This window comes from Trachinotus anak, unplaced genomic scaffold, assembly GCF_046630095.1.
Source record: "Trachinotus anak isolate AG129_WGS33_773 ecotype Australia unplaced genomic scaffold, CSIRO_AGI_Tana_v1 ptg000003l, whole genome shotgun sequence".
Taxonomy (NCBI): domain Eukaryota; kingdom Metazoa; phylum Chordata; class Actinopteri; order Carangiformes; family Carangidae; genus Trachinotus; species Trachinotus anak.
The window spans coordinates 12,180,839-12,203,494 of NW_027273854.1; the positions used below are offsets into that span (position 1 = coordinate 12,180,839).

The 22,656-nt window shown below is 41.3% G+C and overlaps 1 protein-coding gene across 1 annotated transcript in view; it reads left to right on the plus strand.

Annotated features, from left to right (window-relative positions):
* The window catches only part of cep112 (centrosomal protein 112), a 99,144-nt gene that overhangs the window by 64,959 nt on the left and 11,529 nt on the right, over positions 1-22,656 (plus strand). The window contains exons 22-23 of the mRNA XM_071473726.1: positions 6,265-6,327; positions 12,672-12,821. Of these exons, the coding sequence (XP_071329827.1) occupies positions 6,265-6,327; positions 12,672-12,821 (213 nt within the window). The remainder of the gene's footprint in view (positions 1-6,264; positions 6,328-12,671; positions 12,822-22,656) is intronic.

Sequence of the window (22,656 nt, forward strand, 5' to 3'; positions counted from 1 at the left end):
GAAGACTGCAGCTGCTATTTGTTACCTCAGCTCGGGTACAGACTTCAAAACCTCATTTAAGTTGTTTGGCACAAGAAAATCTTCTGTATATAACTTTTGTTTGTTGTGCTATGTACAGAGCTGACTAGGCAGCCTTTTAATGTGGCTAGAGAGGCATCTATTTTCACACTATTATATGTGTGGACATGGATAATAGTGACATAATAGTGACATAGTCACCATGTTTAAATGTGGTTTTAATGTATTCTTGTTGCATTCACATAAATATTTAGGCTTTGCACTTGTGACAGACCACCCAAAGCATTTTAGTGCAAAACATGCACAGCTGACTCTAAATTTTCACAGAAGTTACAACTCCAACACATTACCAATCATGGTTGCTTTGTGCTTCTTACCTCTTCAGAAGTTTGTGGGAGGTCTTTACCTGTGTTCGCTTATTTATCAGTTTTCATTAAGACAAGGAGAATGTCCACAAGGTATGATAAGGTCAATAAAATTATTATGAAAATTATTATGAAAATTAGGAAAAGAATAGGTTTTGTCTTCTTAAAGCTACAGTGAAATTTTAATATTGTGCATGTGTGTGTATATATATATATATATATATATATATATATATATATATATATATATATATATATATATATATATATATATATATATAATATTTTAATAGAGAAACCAGGGAGATCTGGCAGTTGATACAGTTTTCTAGTACATCCATTAACAGGTTTATTCAATGAATGTCCGTATCAATCCATTTACACCAGCTTTGATCCCGACCCTCTGAGACATGTACTGTCAGACTCTGTGAGTGCACTGTTCTCCCCTTCAGCCAGAAGATGGTGGTACGAGGTTGTTGTCATTGTTGTTGTCATAGCCACATCTTGTTCTTCTCCCTTGCCCCCTGTCACTGCTGACTTATTAGGTTGGTCCTCTGCCATTTGGAGATACACCAAATCACATTATTCAGTCGGTCATGGATTAGATGAGGAGGAGAAAAACACAGGCTGAGGGATGATCAAAGAGGGATCGCATTCACCTCACACTGACAGACTAACTGGGAGACAAAGAGATGGGGTAGGCAGAGCGAAGAATCTGATTTAAGGGCAGAAAGACGTAAACTTTAGGATATTCAATGCAGGGCATTCAGATTATTGGATCTCTGTGTCATAATTTGGATTTTAGTTGGATGTTTACAACATAGCAGCTGCACAAACACACATTAAAGCATTTTTATGTGCTAGTGATTGTGTTTTTGTGTTTGTGTATGAACATATGTTGTGTGCTGGTGTGTGTGTGCGCATGCCCAAACCTATGTGAGCGCCTCGTTTCCTCAGTGCACCATCAGGCCCGGCGGCATAGAGAGAGAGTGAGTGAGTCACCCAGCACATGAAAGAGTCAAAGTAAAAGATCTGCCGTCCCAAAAAAACATCACACGGCTCCCTTGCTCACTTTTTGAAGTCATCCAAGAGGAGGGAGGGAAGCGACACACTTTCTCAATCGCATTAGAACATGGCGTCAGGCAGCTCCCATCTTGTTGCACGCTATAGATTACACTTTGGTTTGAAGTAGAGTTTTAAGTGGGACACCATGATATTGGGCTCTGTTTTGGGGTTAAGTTCCTAATTCAACTCAAAATCATCCTGCATCTGAACATCAGGCAGATTTATTGATCAAAGGAGGGATGGAGGCATGAATAGACAGGAAGTGAGGTTTACCTAGCCTGAAAACAGCCAAAGATGACAGATTTTTGTCACAGGTCAATCAAATGACCAATTGAAAAAAAAAGTTATATCTCTTAGTAAAATTGTTTCTGTCATAGTCATCTTAAGTTAAGACCTTTGCGTGTAAACTAGTTCACATAAATCTGTGCACAGAAAGCACAACTGAGTCACTTTTACTGTGGTTTTAAAGAATGTCCACCCGCTTATGTTAAAGTAATCTGTGATTCTACAAGCAACTCCATCCATTAAGCATGTGTCACAAACTTTTTTCCTAGATTTTATGATGTGGGTTAAATGTTAAACCTACTCACACAGATCGTAATGGATGTAATTGGTTTTCTGATACCAAGAACTGGCTGGTTGAGTGTGTAATCACTGAATACTTGTTATGTTGTGTGTGCGTGTCTGTGTGTTTGATGTATGTTTATCTGTATATGACTGTCTGTGTGTGCCCATGATACATTATTTCTGTACTGTGTGTGATGCAGCACTGACAGTGAGCAGCGGGGATGAAGAGAATCACTACTGACAGGCAGTGATGGCAAACTGTGAAATGGAAATAAAGCCTCTTGTCATTACAGCACCAACTCTCTCTTGCACACACAGATACACGGGCGAGCACAGCAAGACAGCAATGATTACAGACAAACGAGCAAATAACATCTCCCCGCTCTCCCTCGCTGGCAGATTGAACTCAAATTGTTATGAGAGACATGCGTGGTGAACAGAGAATCATTTTGAATGCTTACAAATACTGCTGCCACTAAAACTGAAGGCTTTGGTGGAGCAATGGGGGAAAGCTTCTCTTTGAAATCTTTTTTTTTTTTGTTTTTGAGAAATGAACCCCACAAATCAGCTCCCCAGAGTGCAATGTACAACATGTTGTGTGCAGGGTGAAACTACTGAACACCATTAAAAGAACTAGTGCAGTGCCCGTTCAAAATGTGCCTGACAGTAGGAGCTAATTGCTTGGCCTGCGTTAATCCAGCTTTTAACTTTTTTGAGAGCATCAGCCAAACAACTTTACAATCGACATTGCACTTCCTTGCATCCTGAGCAATACGCTTTGTGTGTGTAGTCAGTCGGTGTCATTTCATACTGCTGGAGTTGGTTGCTCTGCTCTTAGAGTGTCTGGGTGACGGAGTAGAAAGTACCGTCGCAGTGGAGTTCCGCCTTCCCTTGTAGTGTAGTTCCACCGTCACGTCAAGTAGCGTGGAAAAGCAAGGATGGAAGCTTTATTGAGAACCGCTCATCCAAAGAACTGTTGACACCGCACGTGCTTGGGTCCTCAGCAATACACCCCAGCAGAGTTTGAAGTTATATAAATAAGTGGTTATCAAGAAAATCAAAATACAGACAGACGCAGATTTCCTCCATTTATAGTTTTATAGCCCTTTTAGGACGATGGTGAAAACCATAATTGCTCTTTAGCAATGTGAGTTGATTGGAAATATATAGGAAAATTGCCATATGGAGGCAATATCCTGTCCAGGATTGTAGACTTCAGTGAACAGATTCTGAAAATACTTCTTTTATTTTTAAATACTGCTGGAAACAGACACACTGGCTTTACCACACACACAGAAGTTATCATGGGTTGGCAGCATTTCTCTACCGAGAAATGTTTACTTTGGTTTCTTCCTCCTTTAGCAGCAATACAATGGTCCATTCAAAACAATGGGACTGCACACCTTGAGCAAATTTCACTTCCAAATAGCCATAGATCAAACTCTGGATGTGTGTTGGCCTCCATGTGTCCTGTTTGTCCATTATCTGTGTTTGAATAAGTGTGACTTGTGTGCATATCTTTACTTTAGTCTTTAAGTGTGCGCGTGCACGTGTGTGTGTTTGGCCTGATTCCCACTGCAGATTATTAATTAAATTCTGGTAAGCGGTGCATGCCTTGCCTTCAGATCCACTTCCACTCTTTTTAACACACACACATACATACACATGTACACAAACCCGTACACACACACACACACACACACACTTCAAAGCAGCTGCTCTCCACACCACTAGGATTAAGAGGCGATTGAAGAGCCTGATACAGCCTCAAAGTGCCTTCAGCACAAAAATGCCTTTGGCAGGGTACAGGTAGTCTCTTTGAAAGTGGTTAGACACACATACGCACAGACACACGTGTGGCTGGGCTTTTAATTTATCTCTAATTTTCCCTTTGTATTTGTCAGTCCTGTTGGGCTGTTTTTCCTCGTATGCACTATCCACATCTTCATCTATTTCCAGCCATTTTTAATGTGTGTTTAGATGGCTGAGCTGTATAATGTATGATGTTGTATAATGCTTCCTGGTAAATTCCCCTGAGTGACTGTCGGTAAAAGGAATAGGCTAGTAGCAAGCTCTTTATGTTTTTATGAAACATCTGAGCATGTTTGCATGTCAATACGGCCATATGTTTCCATGAATACACTCACATGTGAACTCACCATTAAATACAGTAGATAGAGGCACACACGCTTCATTACCCCACAGTCAACTGCAGAGATGATGCTGATATTTCACTTTTATTTTCACTACGGAGCTATATCCCTTTAATTTTAAAATATGGATTGCAAAGATAATGACATCAAATGAAAGAAGTATGGTGCCCCTGATGGTGACATGTTTTTTGGTATTCTTTCATTTTTCTTAGAAAATTAGCCTGCTGACAAATTATCAGTGGATGAGAGGCAGCAGTATAGTTAAAAATTCCAAACACTAACTATCCCAATTCATTTAAGCTGTAGCCAAGATGGAGCACTCCTGCAGCAGTAAAGGGAGACAACAAATGTGTCAGGTGTACGGAAAAAACATCGAAGGCCTCCATTTATGCCCCTCTCCCACACACAGTTCTTTCTCTTGCCTTTTCTACACCCTTCTTTGTCTCCCCCTCTCTCATCAGCTGCTATAGAGCCCCTAGGGACAAGCGGGCCGCCACTCAAAGAGTCCTGGCGCAGGAAGACAGGCCCGTATCCTTGGTGATGGCTCTGTGTTTCCGTGGTGACAGGTGTGTCCGCTCAGAGCGGACGGCAGTGTTTGTCAGGAAGTGTTTGGATGGGGTGCAGAGTCCAAACGAAGCTCAGGTGTTGATGGCTGCGAGGGGTGCATTCATTGAAACAGTGTTTGTTAGTGAGTTGTCGGTCTGTCAGTGGCTGTCAGGACAAGGCAGTCGAGTGTGTGTGTGTGTGTGTGTGTGTGTGTGTGTGTGTGTGTGTGTGTGTTTGATTGTGAGTGTGTGTGTATGTGTCTCACGTGTCTGTGAGCTTTTACGTAGAAATCAGGTTTGCTGCATTTTAAAATAATTTTCAAAAGAAATGTCAGCATGTATAGTTATTTTTACTTTTATTTTATTTCCTATGTGAACAGGAAGTTTTCAAGAATCACTATACTTTATAGTTTCTTAAAGAGGTAAGATAAGATACAACTTCTCTAACACCTGATTAGGTTATCGATAGAGCGTAACTGGCATACAGTGATGCAAAATAGAAGAGCAATGTACAGTAAATACATATATTGCAACTAAGCAACTGGAAGTCAGAGAAATGTAACAAACAAGATTTATGAATGACGATAACTCTAGATTTCTGCATTATGTGAGCATTCAAAGTAATACCAGACAAATCTGAACAATATACTGATTTACTGTATACTTTCAGACTAGGTTATAAAACTTTAGTTGATCCACATCTCCTGAAAAGACTTGACTGCCTTTCAGATAATGACCTACTGTATATCCCTCATTAATTTGAGACTTAGTCTTTGTACAGCACTTGTATAGACCTTGTCACCATGCATACAGGCAGTCATTGACATCCCCATCGAATTCCAGCACTTCACACCTAATTATCTCACTCCACCGTTCAGCCTCTCATTGTAACTCTGGCATCACAACACAGCTAGCTGAAAGGAGACAGATCTTGTGTTAGACACTTGCAGTCTTTGCTTCCAGCTGGCTAGCTTCCCATAGAGAAACAACGGAGAACAAAGAGACGAGCGGCGCTCAATAAACTCCTAACAACAATTTCCATTCAGTCCTATTCTGTCTCCACTGCGTTGTCTCTCCCAGCTTCTCCTGATCACCTCTCTTTTTTTTTCTCCCAATAGCTAATTGGCAGCAAAGTTTTAATTCCCCCCCTGCCCCCCTTCTTGTTAAGTGATGAATTGTTGGCAGGGGATCAAAGAGAAGTGGTGCCCACTGTGCACCATGCCCGTCACTACCTGCTGGCACACATTAGCATTGGGACTGGCGCTGTGCCAAGGGGCCACAGGCCTGCGCCATAGGGACACACTGCCAAGAGGCAGAGGTCAACATGAGTGTGTGTGTGTGTGTGTGTGTGTGTGTGTGTGTGTGTGTGTGTGTGTGTGTGTGTGTGTGTGTGTGTGTGTGTGTGTGTGTGTGTTTGTGTGTAAGTTAGGTTGGGTGGGTGGTGTGTCTCTGTGCATTTTCTAACAGAGGATTTCACAACTCTCTTGGTGTGTCTCTATCCGTCTGTCTGCATATCTCTCTCTCACACTCTCCTCTCGCTTCTCGTTGCAGACCAACAGCAGGTTGAAGCAGATTGAGAAGGAGTACAGTCAGAAGCTCACCAAGTCTGCCCAGGTAATCAGTTTTCTCTTCTACCTTTTTTCCTCTCTTTCATTTTATATTCCTCTTTTTCCTCTGAACAGTTGGACAAATGTACTCATGGGAGAGGTGAGGAAGCACACATGAAAACACGCACACACACTTTCTCGAACACCTAGCAAGCTACCCTGCCCTTTACCCTTAAACAGATATGCACAAACACACAAGTGCACAAGAAGGTGCACACACACACATCCCATATCTGGCATGAGGTTTGTGCAAAGTTCAGACAAATAAATCCACACATAAAACACAGAAGACTTTGTCTAGCTTTACTCTGTATTTTTCTTATACTCTCTGTCTATAGATGACTGCTTGAAAAACTTGACTGTGTAGCCTGAAAAGAATTGTGTCATGGCAGTTTTAAATGCTTCATAATTCCTGTCTGTATTTGCCCTGAAAGATGTTGCCCATAGTGAACAAGAAGGAGGGTAAATACTTGACTTACATTCATAAGAAGGCCAGAAATACGACTCCAAATTACTGCTAATGCTGCTCAGTCTCTCCTGAAAATATAGAAGATATTAGGCAACTGTTTGTTAACATTGAGTTAATATATCAATGTTGTGTTTACAGCATCTTCAGCTGCCCCAACTGGCCAAATATCAATTAATGCTTCTTAAAAATCCACACATTGCTTGATCTACCTAGTACCCTGCACTTTATAGTGCCCACTTGTACTGCATTAGCTTGGGCTTGGGATGCTATATACTGTATATTAAAGATGACGCATCCAGATTTATGCTTTTGCACCGATCAGTTCAGCATCAATATATTAGAAGTGATTTGACTGTAGAATTTAGCCCACTGATTGTCATGGCATCACTGCAAACTGGATAAATGTATTGTGTAGGTTGTGCCGTGTTTTGCATCTAATATCAGTGACAGAAAGCCATAAGGGGAAGGTTTGCACAGGGAAATCTTTATATATATATATGTATATATATTGCAAAATTAAAATTTGTCTAGCTCTTCAAAAGGAGAAGTTAACTTAGCCTTTTGTTAGCCTTCTCCATGCTGTCTTTACTACCAGCAATCACTGCCATCATAGATAACATGTAGGAGAGCACAAGCAGCCCAGCTCTATGTGATCCCTGTAGTCCCCATAGCCCTGATGTGTTCTGCAGTTCTTTGATGGGAGATACTGAGCCTGCACAAGTAGCCCGTGCAACATCTTGAAGAAGTGTAAATTGACCTTAAAAGACACCTTATTATATTTCTCACACTTGCAGTTACATTTTGCCTACTGTCCATTCACTTCCAATAGTATTCTCCTTCGCTTTCTCTCTCCTGCCTTTAATACTTCTATCTGTCATATCATCACCTGGCCACACTTAAGAAACCTTTCTAATCAAGGGCATATGTTTAACATTACTACTTGTCTTCTCAGTTCTTCTTGATCCCATTTAAAACAGAGATAATTCTACTCTCCAACCAGGGAATATAACTTTTTAAGACAAACTGTCATTCAGCAAAATGTCTCAGAAAGTTCATGCAGCATTTACCTCACTGGTTTAAAAGATTCAAAACACCCTAAGTAGTGTTTACATTATAAAGAAAAGAGTTGTCTTCTTGATTATGTAGCAGGCTAAAATATCACGCTCATTTGGCCGTAATTGCACCTTGTTACCCAAAGAGGAGATTCAAAGAGGGGGTTTTGTTGTTTTTCTTTCTTTCTTCTCCTCTTTAAATCCCCCCATTTTGGGCTGGCTGGCAAAGGCACAGAGTTGAAAGCGGGGTTGACAAGCAGATGTTGTGAGAAAACGGTAGCTTATTAGGTTACACAATGCTCGACTTCAAAAGAAGTCGGATGCTGTGCGAAAGTTCAGCTATGTTTGCCCGCTTTGGCAGTGCGGTACGCCACCACATACACAGCAACAAGTGATAAATCCTCCTCATCCTGTTTTAGGGACACAAAGCTGGCATGGGTTCAACAAACAACACTCTCTGACATTAAAGAAACATCTCTGTGCGCAGAATTCAACACCTTTGTTGAAGTGTGTTGTTATACAGAAGGTTATGTTAAAGGTGTGGGTTTTTGTGCACATATATTAATATGCTTGATTAATGCAGGCTATTTGTCGTGGGCTTGGGCGGCTTTGTTTTAAAAGGTAAAGGTGGAACGGAGGGGTTTATGTTACCTACCCCTTGGGGCAACTCAGTCAAATGTAAACAAGAGGCCCTTGAACCTCAAAGGCTAACCCCAGTTGTTAACCCCTCAGTGTCTGACAGGGGGCATCGCTCTTGAGTTCAGCTGCATGGCTAATAGCCCAATTAAAAACATACCACGCCATACATTATCCTGAGGGACTGGAGACGCACCACATAAGGGTATATGTTTATGTGCATGCACACACACAATCCCTCTCTTGCACATTACCTCTTTGCTTTTGTCTCCCTTTCACTGCCTCTCTGACACACACGCGCACACACACACACACATATACAGGCTCTCCTAATTAGTGTCTCTCCAATATAACATTTGGTGTTAAGCGTGTAGCTGTGAGTGGTCCTCCTGGGTGACCTGTGAACTAAACAGGGCTGCTCTCTTCCCCCACTTAATGATGAGGCTACAGTGGGTGGTAGCTGTGGTACTGGTGGGAGATCATTACTTTATCCTGACCGTCCACCGTGGGAGTAGGTAGGAGGTGGAGAGAACTTACCATGGGAGGCACAGTGCAAGAGAATTACCATGTTCTGGAAAAAAAGGTTGAAGTTCACTCTATATGCTAATATATCTCGTTTATTTCAGCACAATACTGGTTGTTAACTTCCACAAACAGTGTTCAAATGTGACCTTTTTGGCATGTATTAACCAAATAGGATCTGTTACAGTATTTATTCCTTTTGATGCATTCTCACTTCATAAAAAATACTTAAAAACAGTAATGCATCTCCTTCACTGTTTATACTTCAGATTATTATGTTTATTTTACTTTTATAATAACAGTAGATGAAAGGGTCTCATGTAATGTGAAAGGGGGTCAAACAATGAGGAACTCGCTTTGTTTTGGTTTTACGGCTTGCAACTTAATTTTTTGGTTCAGTCTCACCGCTCTCATCAGTGTTTCCAGACATATCGGACATCTGTTTTAAGGAAAAAAAAGCTCTATAATTCCACTGCACGCTACCTTCCCAACACCAAACACAGACAAAGTTAGCGACTAGCTGGTTAACATAGTTTGCCATTTAGCTGCTAAAGAAGTGTAAACAGGCAACCGTTTGCTGACACTAAAACAACTGGTTAAGGTGATAATATGTTAGCATGTTTACATCTTGCTGTGCTGCCCCCAAGTGGCCAAAAAATGGTTAATGGTTGCAGTAAAATAAAAGTTTGTTTGCCCATCATTATTCACATAAGCTATAGCTTATGGTCATCACTATCAGCAAACCATACAGTAATTTAACCTGTTTCTTACCCACAATAAGAGCTTTTTGGTAGGGCTGTGACTAACTACTATTTCATCAATTAATCTGCACATTAGTTTCTCAATTAAATTAGTGAAAAATTGCTTGAAATGAATGAAATTAATTGTTGCATCTTAATTTTCTTACAGTTTACAAAATGATTTAGTTACAAATTATTTCAGCTCCAGTGTTGTGGTGTATGGCCCTCTTTGGAGTGCTGGAGTGCTATGCATACTGATGGAAAAACAAAACAAAACTTGTCTAAAGAATAAGCATTTTTCTGTCATTTACAGTTTTATTTTCACCTCACTATTTAAATGACTGAAAAAGATCAGAGGTTTTGAACCAGGTTTCCCTAATTCATCATCACAAGTTTGTTTACTTCTGTGGCCTTAGTTATTCACCTTTCTGTTTACAAACAGGTGAATAAACACCAGGCCTGCTCATTTCTCTCCCTTCTTTTACCTCAGGTTCATGGAGAGGTAAGCCTGCCTTTAGCCCTAAACAGAGATGCTCGCAGGCTGGGAAAAATAGACATGTCTCACCAGACCAATTACAGACTTAAAAAGCCATGGCTGGCTATCAGAGAAAAAGGTGCTGTGGTGTATATATACAGGAATAACAAGACAGACAGCTGAGTTGGGTAGTTTAGAGTGCTGCCACCGCCCCGTGGCTGAAGACCAGCAGATGCAGGGAATCCATATTGCAAAATAATTATTACACCCAGAAATGATGTTCCCATAATAACGTGCCATTTGTTGCTTTCATGTGGCTTTCCCACTGACAAAATAAGCCTAATCTTCCTCTCATCTCTCTCTCTCTCTCTCTCTCTCTCTCTCTCTCTCTCTCTCTCTCTCTCTCTCTCTCTCTCTCTCTCTCTCTCTCTCTCTCTCTCTCTCTCTCTCTCTCTCTGTGGTCGACCTGCACCACCCTAACTCCCATACTCCCACACAATGTGCAGATTCCAGCAGAGCTAGTCCTCCAGAGTTCGAACACAGTAAACAATTATCTCTCTAGCCCAAAGCTAGCAGCAGCATGCCCCCCCCCCCCCCCCCCCCTTCTGTCTCTTTCTATTTCCCCATCTCTCCTTTCCTCTCCCTCTCTCTTTTACTGTCTCTCATCTTTCCTCAGCCTTTCCCTGACAGTGGCTTAAATAGAATGTTAATTTTGACTGGAGGATTTCAAAGCTGAGGCAGTTCCTTTTCATCTTGGTGTGCACCGCAAGTTCACCAACACAAAGTCACTCTGCTCTTCAAAAAGGAAGTTGTTTTTTCCTTCCTGTCTATTTTTTTTTGCCTCTCTCTTCTCTTTCTCTGCTTTCTCTGTCTTCTGTCTCATTTCAAAAAAGACATGAGACTCTGGGAAAAGCAGTATTTTAAGGAGGTTGTTACTGCCACCCAAATCCATGACAAATATGAAATGCACTTCCAAGTGAGACCAGTGAAATGAAGCAAATCAACATTGTTTAGTGAACATTTTGTGTCTGGCACGAGGTTTTCTCTCCACTTTGATTGTTTTACTGCATCACTTGTTTCAGATTTAAGCACAGAAAAAGTACATATAAGTATAAAGTTCTATATGCACTGAAAAAAATGTTCCCAAGAGCAGAGAGGGCATTTGTTTTTATTTATTCAGTGACCAGTCGGTATAACACTGTGTGGTACATCCAGAGATGGACAGAGTACTCGACCCCAGTACTTGAGTAAGAGTACAAATACTACCGGTCAAAATTTACTCCGTTACAAGTAAAAGTAGCTCAGTCTAAATGTTACTCAAGTAAGAGTAAAAAAGTACTTCCTTTTAAAGGTACTTAAGTATCCAAAAGTACATGCTTTTAAATTTACTTTAAGTAAAAGTAAGAGTAAGAGTAAGAGTAAACTTCTTATTTTTCACATCAATGAATTACTATAATTTTTTTCTAAATGAATTTAAGGACCTTTTAACTCTTGTTTCTGAGAATTAACTCTTTGAAACCACCTGCACTGATGTGCTTGCTTTTAGAACCACAAAGTTATATAAAGCCTGCAGAAACACCTATAAAAACAAATAAAATGAATGGGATCGTAAGAGGACAGCAGATGTTGCAGATGCAGTGTTTATTAACAATCATTAAAATTGTAACCAAATGAACCTGCACCGTCCAACTAACTCTCTATCATTTAGCTAAGTTGGGAACTGGAACCCCCTCAAAGACCAATGTTGTCCCCAGACCACTGGTTGAGAACCACTGCTTTACAAAAAATTACATCTCTGCTTTCAATAACTCAATGTTGAAGTCACTTGACTTTCCAGGAAGGACATGTACCAGTACAATATAGGAGCACAACAAACTCTGTCTCCCCATGTCTGTCTTGTCTGTCTCCGTGCCTGTCTCCCAATGTCCGTCACCCCATGTCTGTCTTGTCTCCCCATGTCTGTCTTGTCTGTCTCCGTGCCTGTCTCCCAATGTCTGTCTCCCCATGTCTGTCTTGTCTTGTCTCTTGTCTCTATTATCCGCTTTTACGTAGATCCCAGTGGAGAGCGTGCACTGTGATAGGTTTCATTCTTTGACAAACACAGCTTGTGTCCAATAGTATTTTAGAATAAAAAAAAAAATTTCCAAAAAGAGCAGACCTGAAAGTAACGAGTACTTTTCAGCCTTCCTAGAAATTTACTCGAGTAAAAGTAAAAATATTTGTCTTGGAAATGTATTCAAGTAAGAGTAATAAGTACCAAAGAAATCTAATACTCAAGTAAAGTACAAATCCTCTGGATATGTACTTAAGTACAGTACTCAAGTAAATTTACTCCGTTACTGTCCACCACTGGGTACATCAGCCACTTGTGCTGATTGACTGTCACACTTTTACACGCATGGGTATCAGGTAAAATTAAGAATTGAAATCAACCATTCATTTTCTTCTCACCCATAGCTAATTGCTGAGCTACAGACGTCTGTATGTGACTCAAAGGAGGAGGCTGTGCGTCTGCAGCAGGCAATGGAGAGGCAGTTGGAGGAGGCCAATGCTCGATGGGATGAAGAGAGGAGGACAATAACTCACCACGCTGATCAGGCCAACAAGGTCAGTGTTGGACACTTAAGAGATGAGTCACTTAGTCACACTGAATGATTGCATCTACTAACATTGATGATATGAGAAACTGAATTACTATGCTACATTCGTTCCATTTTTTATGAATTAAGTAAGTATGTAGTATGTTTGCAAAATACACATAGCATGGAGTGTTTAACTAAACTTACTACGTTTGGAGTCCAGAGCAATATTACTGCATTATCAGTGTTTGCTGCAGCATATTACAGCAGAGTCGACTTTGTTGGGAAAAGCTCCGAAGTAGAGGCAAATGACTCAATCTGGTGAGACGGGAATAAAAACTTTTTTTTAATATTGAATAAATTTCTGGAGAAGTGTATCGAGAGGTCTGTATCAAGTTGAAGTTACCTTAAAATTAGATTTGCAACTGTCTTATCTGTTACTCTTATCTTCCTGTCCTCCTTATCTCCTAGCCGTCTTATATGCTTCCTGTCCTTTATCATTGGTCCCTGCAGTGGTCATCCACTTGGGATGGGGGGTCAGTAAACTACATCCTGAAAACGCCTTGTCTGGATTTGACTTTTATAGAGTAGACACAGGTCGCTTTTCTTTTGTTAAAGCATGGCCACAGTTTGTATGCATGTGCTCTGTCATTTTATGGCTAGCTGCAAACTCCATAGTGTCTTTAAGTGGCTTTTGTGCTCTGTGTCTAGCTGAACCTTATAAATCTGTCTGCTGCATCCCATTTATTAAGTCAGAACCTCTCTATATCATTACTGTCATTCTGTTTTACAGTTGAAATTTACGATCAGGCTCCTTTTTTAGCATTAACTTTACTTTTCACTTATATTTATTTCTTTTAACCTGTCTTAATTGAGCTGCATCTGTAGAGCAATAATAGTCAATACAGTTTAGAGATTAGACATTAAAAATGTCTTGTGGTGAAAGATTCCCATGTGTGATTTGTGCAGCTGCTTAATAGTTGAGACACTTGATTAGTAAAAGTGGTCAATCATTTATTTCCCTGATCTTTACCCTGATCTTCATCCTCTTTTGTGCAGATTTGTCTTTTGGAATTACAGGATCTTTTAATCTGCCTTCTGCCCTGGCAACCACACTGGGACACAGTGGCAGTTGATTGGGCGTGGCTCACTAAATAAAGAGTTGTTGTGTCTGGGATCAGCACGTTTCCAAACTCAACCTTGTCTGTTTGTGGTTGCAGCTGCCTTATATAGTAAGGAGGTAGGTCTTTAAGCCTCCCTTTAGATCTCCTCTCCCTCCAGGCCCTGGTAGCCCAAGCCCCCCTCACTCAGACCTGAGTTTTCTCCTAAAAGTAGGCAGTTTGCTCTGAAATGGCTATCCTGAGCCATATCCTCTGTAGCTACCAGTACATGATTAACCGTAAAGGCTGATGGTGCCTCTGTGGTCTAAATCTGTCCAGGTTCCTCACCGTCTTTCTGACCCAGGCAGGGTTTATAGTAAACTCAAGATCTTTTCAGAATAGCTGTCTCACCTATTCATAAACTGACACATTCACTCTATGTTCAGATTATGATCAACAAAGCTTCATGGAGTCATTTTCAGTGCACACATTCAAAAAGCACTGCAGAAGATGAGCTGCTGACTTTCTTATGCTCAAGTGGCACAATGGTCAACAAAAAGAGCAGTTACCTATTCACAGTCAGTGCTTGCTGTCTAAATGTAGGACAAAATTAACACAAGCTTTACTGGTGATGATGCTGTTACATACATTAAAATACAAATTGCACAATAATTCATCCCTACTTCATTCAAATGTCCATGCAATGTTTGCCACTGTGTTATGATGTTCCGTGGGGCTCTGGATTATTTAAGGGAGACTCTGTGACACTGTTGCCAGCTACACTTGTTCATATTGTTGCTTTGTTGCTTGTAATGCAACTGAATGCAACTGTACCATGACACACACACACACACACACACACACACACGTTGTCTCCCTTGTTGTAGACTGTGATACAAGACACAGGCCTTGGCATATGTGTTGGGAGCAGACAAAAGCTTTCTGTTTCCATTATCTGTGTCCTCATTATTATGATCCCCGCTGTATTAACCACCCGCTAATGAGACTCCAATTAATGGTTGAATTGCTTATTAAAGGCCAGACATGAGGGGAAGAAGAGAATCAGTGGGGGAGAAGAAGGTAAGATTGGCCAAACAGTAAATAAAGAGACAGAAAATAAAGGAATAAAATAGAGTTGGTGTAAACTTGAAAGAAAAGGGAGAGGAGGCGGGTGAGATGGTAAACAAGGAAGGGAAGAAAGGGAGAGGCAAAGAAAGGTTGGAGGAAGTGTGAGGATTGAGACAGCAAACAGACGGACAAGGGAAGAAAGGGGGAGTGAGAAAAAGGAACGAAAGAAATGGCAGAGAGCTGTCAGTGGGCCATCAGAGAGAGTGTGTCGCCTGCTGACATTGTTTCCATGCTGCTCACTTCAAAGGGCTCGGATTATGAAGAGAGCGAGGGGCTTCAGACAATGGGAGGGGAAGAAAATAACATCAAAGTTAGCCGCGCATTTGAATTGGGATAATCCCAAAACAGTTGTTCTGAATGCATGCTGCACCAGATCAGATGTCCCTTTTTTTCCTTGCCAGCTCTGTTCCGCCGTTTCTAGCCTGAATTTAGCTCCCTCTGTGGCTCTACTGTATTTGTGACTTCTTAAATGTCGGTGTTAACTGCACAGACCTTTGTATCTTGTAAACCCCCTTTTTTTAAGAACAACCATAGTACAGTTAAGTATGCTCATTATCTGGGGTTTTTTGTATAAGTGACTTTTAGGTGGAGGAGTATTTTTGTGTGGTTTGTGCGTGGGAGCATAGTGTGTGTGTGTGTATGTGTGTGTCTGTGTGTGTGTGTTTAGGCATGAGTACTTGAGTGTGTGCCTGCTTGGCCTGTGTTGTCACAGACAGGGACACTGGCTTTGCATTGGTGCTGCTCTACTCTGCAGAAAAGTGCACAGGCTGGTTACCGCACAACCCTGGTCCAGATTAATGAGACTAGTGGGGCACCATGCAGCCTCGTTGTTTTGACCCTCTGATGTGAACTTAAAGCTCCATTAGGGATTTTCACACTGAAACAAATTCTTGCATGTAATATGAATTCTCTCCTAGTACTGCTGAAATCAAACTCTGCAGCATTTACCCACTTTAAGCTCATTGCTTTGGTACATTGGACAATAAATAAAAAAGAATCTGAGGTTTTGTAAATTCCCCTTCAATGTTTCAGCTTACTTCCTGCCTCCATTTCCTATCAATGATCTCACATATGGACTTGTGGTTAAAGTAGTTAGTGGGTCACTACTTCTGATCATATTATATCGTGTATATATTTATTTAATGCACTGGAACCCACCCGGTGTCAAAGGACTGTGGAAGGTGAAAGCAAGATGCAAGTGTCACATTTGCTTTCATCTGTTCAGTCTATTCATATCAGGTAAGGGGAATGGGAACCAATATAGAGGACGCCAGTGTAGCACATTGGGACATAGCCAACATTTGGGTTAGAGGAGTATTCACTTCCTGATGTCATCTGTTTCCCTACATGTGGTATCTTAGTGAAGTGTCTCTATTTGTGGATGAATTTTCTTTCTTTGATGAGACACAAGGGTTTGAGGTAAATGTGAAGTTTAATAGTGAAGTTGTTGGGATTACTTGAGTGCATGATGTGTGTTTATGTGGCCATGTGCACAGGTAGTGTGTTTCTTTGTGTGTGTATGTGTGTGTGTGTGTATGAATATGTGTATGTGTGTGTGTGTGTGTGTGTGTGTGTGTGTGTGTTTGTGTGCGCGTGCATGTGAATGTGCAAGGCCGTATGAATAAGTGTGCGTGTGCACTTGCCTGAAATGTGCAGCTGCCAAATCTGACAGACCTCAAGCCCACATTAGTCTGCCAAGAGAAAGGTACAAAGACACACACACCCACACTCACACACACACTGTGTCTTCTCTGTCTCTCACACCCTCTCTCTCCAACTCTGTATCTTCGAACTCTTTCTGTCTCAAACTCTGTCTGTCTCCACACACATACACAAGCACACATGCTCACCTCGCCCTGCCAAAAGGGAGAGGTGGCTGGTGAATAAACAATGGCACTCCGCCCACAGTGTCACCCGCCTGGGCTTTGATCAGCATCGCTGTTCCTGCTCCCCACAGCAGTGCTTCCTGTCTTTCTGCCTGCCGAATGTTGCCACGCGCGTATACTTGTACATGCACACACACACACACACACACACACACACACACACACACCTTTAACATATTGTTCATGTCTCATTCTTACACATGGGCCTTTCTCTACTCTATCTCTCTCTCTGTTTTCTCCTCACTAAGTATTTATCTGTGTCTTTCTGTCCCTCAAACTCGCACACAAACATAGCTTTGAGTTAGTGCCCTTGTTTCTACAACTTTCAATAGTGTTGCTTTCTGTAACATACACCCACACACACCCTGTGTTTTCACATACACATGCACACAGAGCCAGACAGAGGTACACACCTTTGATCCGGGCCTATCCTGCAGTAACTGCTAGTGCTAGCCAAAGAGAAGGACTGTTGTGGTGTCCTGCGGGTGAAGTGACAGCAGACACAGTACATAATGCAACAGTGACCATTGTCTCACTCTGTTTGAGGATGAGAGTGAATGCATGAGGTGCACTGTTCTTTGAACACTAGACAATGTGGAGTGTACATTTCTTTGTCAAATTTAAATGGAGTCCATGTGATCCTGGCGCTTTGCTTTTATGCATGCATAACAGTAACGAGGGACAAGTTTCCTCTGCACACAGCCACAGCCACGCAAACACGCACACCTTCAGCGAGACTAGTTGTAGCAGCTGCAGTTTGTCTGTAGTTCTGTAGATATATATGCATTAGTTTCTGAGGGGGTTGAAAGGATGACTTTGCCTGTGGGAAGGAATGGCAGCAGTGGATCAAGAACAGGTGTGCTGGATACCCTCTGTTGCAGAGGCAAAGAGCTGCCTCAATCGTTGTGTGTATGTGTGTGCACATTTGTCTACTTGTTCGTGTGTCTGTGCACATCCTTCAAGCCATGTCTATTTTCTTTATGTCAACCTTGAACTACGCTTTGTTTACCAAAGTTTGTTAAGCCATCTGTGTTTCTGTCACTTTCTTCTTAACCTGTGTACAATTTTCCTGTTTTTTATTTAAAGCTGTATTAGGAAATGTTTCCAATATTAACACTGAATCAAATGGCTCTTTGGAATATGTGTATTACTGCCAATCTCACTGAGTCAACAGCTCAGTCTGTAGCTCTGTGCAGACAGTTTTATGCCTTTAGACGAATCTTTGGTTTGCCTGTCCAATAAACCAAAACAGCACCTTTGCATATAAAGTTATGGGCTACTGCTTCCAGCTCACATATGCTGATTGTACTACATGCTATCTAGTGCGAAATGGTGGACAGACGAAGCAAAAACGACCAGCGAAGACATCAAACATTAGCAAGTCAAAGAGATTTACTTACAATATTTAACTCAGGCATTGACCGAATAATTGACTTTTATAAATGATGAGAGGAGAGTTATAGCAAAAATGTAAACCATTTTGTACAATCCAGGGCACAGACCTGCCCCTTGTATGGCTGTCAGTAAGGCTACACTGCAACTTCAAGTTCAGGCCTGTTTTCTGCTTTATATTAGCAATGGTGTCAACTAGAAATATGACATTTTAGATCCGTGTGAAGGCATGGATCCCTTTCCCTCTCTGTCACTCTGTGATTCTCTTTATGTGTCTGTGTAAGTACCCATATGCCTTCATGTCCATGTAAATGCTTGTGTGCGCGTGCATCTCTTTGTGTGTGCATTGTGTTGGCTGATTGATGACTTTTCCGGCTGTGGGTAGATTCCCGGCAGTGTTTGATCCACATATCAGAGGAGGTGGAAGTAGGAGAGAGATAACATTCCAGGATGCTATGAGGGAACGTGGGAAGTAGAACAGCTCATAGAGGACATACTCCACTCAAGGACAACAAACGGAAATTACTCATTAAACCACAGGCCTAATACTAAGTACAAAGAAACCATTATGGTCTAATGTCTTGTAATGAATCTCATGTATAGTTAGAGATGTGTGTTCACTCAGGGGACAGAAATACTAAATTACACAATTTCACAGAAACAACCCTGACATACAATTGTCTTATCAAGTTGTTATGGCTGAGGTGTAAGGTTCCTATATTTCAATACTGAGATTAATAAGAGCAGTGACTCAACCATCTAGTTTATGTAAAGTAAAGTAAAACCAATGCAATGAGTGTAAACAGGTCAAATCTGCATTGAGCTGTAGAGTTGGGTAATAATTGTCAACATGTTCAGCACTACATTTGGCTCTTTCACAGTCACACAGTGATAAATTATTATGTTAATATCTGCAATATAACTTAATACCGCAACCTCTTTTTGATTAGTGTTTATGTAAATTACGCTGTAACACAGTGGTCAGCAGTCAAGAGGATGGACAACTGACTTGAGCTAATTTGGTAAAATAATCTCAGTTAAATGTGTGTAGACGCATATTGTTGCTTGCTCCTATCTGTTGCAATTTGTGTGAATATTTTTCTGAATATTCGATCCTGAGTGAGAACAGTGATCTATGTTTTTTAACACTTTGTCAAGAGTTTTGAGGCTGCAATTGTATTTGTAACTTTTGCTAAACTTAACATCAATTGAATGATATACTATTTGATAAACAGAATATATGTATGTAAGCCCCCACACAAACACACGCACTAGGCATATGGTGCATATTACAGAGTTGTTTCCTATTCTCTTTCTACTGTAGCTCACAGCAGCTGAAAGCGACAGAGACGGAAAGATAGAGAACAGTGTGTTCCCCCTGTGGGCATAGCTCGGTTGCAACATGTCTTCATTACCGCAGCAATTGTCTTACTATTTTCATCAGTGCTAGGAAAGGTGCCTCCATAACTGTGCCGTCATATGTGCACGTTGCAATAGACGAGATAATGTTCTGTTTGCCATTCAGAAGAGGTACACTACTGCTGCCATCGCAGTATCTTCCCATTTCAGTTCAGAATAAACTCTGGGAAAAGTGCTGAAAAGCATCAAAGTGCTGAAAGCAAGTCGGTTCATACCAATATCAATGATATCTTTCAGAGGGGCTGTCCTGGTTGACTTGCTAAAGCATGTCTCTTTATTCCTACACACAGACAGACAGACAGCAAAGCAAAAGCAAAAGTTTCTCTTCTCTAACACCTCAGGAGGGAGACCTCCCTCCTCCTCCTCCTCCTCCTCCTCCTCCTCCTACAGCTTCTCTTACACTCACTTCTTTACCTTTCCCACAATCTTTTGATAAAAGTGCAGATAAAAGAGAGTCTGTGCTCATCTCTCTGGCCATCCATCTCTCCTTGAGGTTAGCACCTCCTTTATTATTTACTATTAGATCAGTAGACGTACATACACACTATGCCTTTTTCTACTAAAGCTAGTGTGTGTGTGGGCGCAGTCCACATACTATGTCTTTGCTTATGCATGTCTGTGTGCTTCGTGCCCCTTGTGTATGTATCTGTTCTTACCCTTTTTCTTGTCTGTGTGTGTGTGTGTGTGTGTGTGTGTGTGTGTGTGTGTGTGTGTGTGTGTGTGTGTGTGTGTGTGTGTGTGTGTGTGTGTGTCCTTGGCTGGAGGCGGTGCAGTGTGAGGTTTTTGCTGCTGTCTGAAGTCGTCCAGCCTCAGTGTCATTAGAGGATCTCTTTAATCCAGACTTTGGGAGAAACTTCTGACAGCACGCTGCAAATAGAAGGCCCTGCCGCACATGAAGAGCAGCTCGGCTCCTAACAAAACACCAAGTTTAAAGAGGCCCCTGGCCTTTTTTCCTCCTCCCACTATTCCCTCTCTTCTTTCTTCTTTGCTTTTTTTCCTGCCCTCTGTTGCTTTTACTTCACCCTAGGGAAACATGCTTGCCTTATCTGAGCAGGAGGACCACCCAGGAAAGATGACTCAGGCATTGGTGTGTCTGTGTGCCTGTGTGTGTATATGTTTGTCTGCATACAATACTGGAATTGCACACTCATTTAACTGAGTGTAACACTCACATTTTTAGAACTTTTGCTGTTAATATTAATGCATGCCTATACCTGCATGGATTGCTCTGAGCGCTGTGTTTGTTGGTGCTTGTGTGCGCGTGTGCCTTGCTAATCCTTTGAGCCAAACTTTGGAATGAAAGGCAGAGGCACGTTGCTGATGGAGAGGTGAGAGGGGCCTTGAAGCGCCTGACTGTGGGACTGTGCAACAGAGGTACATCGCTGCCCTATCTCTTCACTCCGGCCACATGTTTTTCTTCATGTCCCTCTCCTCCTACTCAGTATCTCGCTGTTACTCATTCTCACCTTTCTGAACTTTCCCTTCTTCATTTCTCTGTTTGTGATATTGTCACATTTCTGTCTTATCTTCCCAGGCCTTGGGCTTTGCATTTTGTTTACTTTTTTCTCCTTCATGCACCTTTCTCTTTCATCCTCCACCCTCCACATCCCCTCCCTCCATCTGTCCCTAAGGAAATCTGATTTCCCCCTCTTCCTGGCTGGTTCACAATGATCCCAGTCTGCATGGCTGATAAAGACCATATCACCCTGAGCATCTGGAGACACTTTAGCTGAATCCTCTATACACAGGCATTCATGCACCTTTGCACATTCAATACTATAGAAACAACCAGCATTTTGTGTGTTCTTGACTTCTTAGACTTAGAAAAGGGCTCCAGAACTTGACAGTGACTTGTTTGTACATATATTCACCCATAAATAATTTGAGAAATTATTTATGGGTGAATATAGTTATTATTAGTCAGAGAAATGAGATTAATGTGAAAAGTCATTAATGTTTAAGATGTTTGCCCTCAGGGAAATTCAGGTAATGGTTTTCATACTGCATCAGGAGGGCTGTGCAGGTGTAAACAGGTGTCTGCATATTGTTTTGCTCTCTTTATATTTTTTTAATTAATATCCTCATCTATCAGATTTAGAGCAATATCTGTTGCTGTGCGCTGAAGCCCTAAATACTGTGTATGCCAGACAGCAATAATGACTAAATATTTCCATGGTCTTTCTGACTCACAAAGAGCTTTTATTCATCAGCAAAATCATCCCATATATTTCTATTAATGAAGTGACAAGTGCTGAACTTTTACCCTCAGAGTTGTTTTGAGCACATCAGATACAGAACCCACATGAAAGAGAAGAACACGTCACCAGTGAGTCCCGCTAGTCTGCCTTACTTCCCAGAAGACCTGGTCCAGAAATGCTGTGTCACAATGCAGTGAATCAGAAGTGGCTTTAGCAAGTCAGATTTGGTTTGTCTCTCATCTTCTTCATTAGCTGCCTAAAAGGATAGATGTGGGGTCAGGGTTACAGTAAGTAACTACTGGAAATACCTACTAGAGCCACTAGAATCTACTGGCATTCAACAAGAAAAATATACTTTGTCATACAGTAGTATAATGTTTGTGTTTGATTAAAATCAAGTGCTCAGTTGTTTTTATTTATATTACCCAAAACCAGAAACTTGTCTCAGAAGGCTTCACAGTTTGTACAACACATTCTATGGCTCTGTCTATTGTTAGACTTTTGATTCAGACAAAGAAAAACTCCAAAAGAAAAAGGGGAAAAACCTCACACTCACACATCTTGACCACTACAATCTGAAAATGGTGTCAGCTCCACTAAAAGTGCTTTTCTAGTGTCGTTGAGCCTTTGATTCACCAATAAACAAAATGAAATGATGAAATCGAAGGCAAGAGGTTGCACTGGATGGATATGTGGACTGTAATGGGATCGTGACTGCCTAAGAAATAGCCTGATTAATA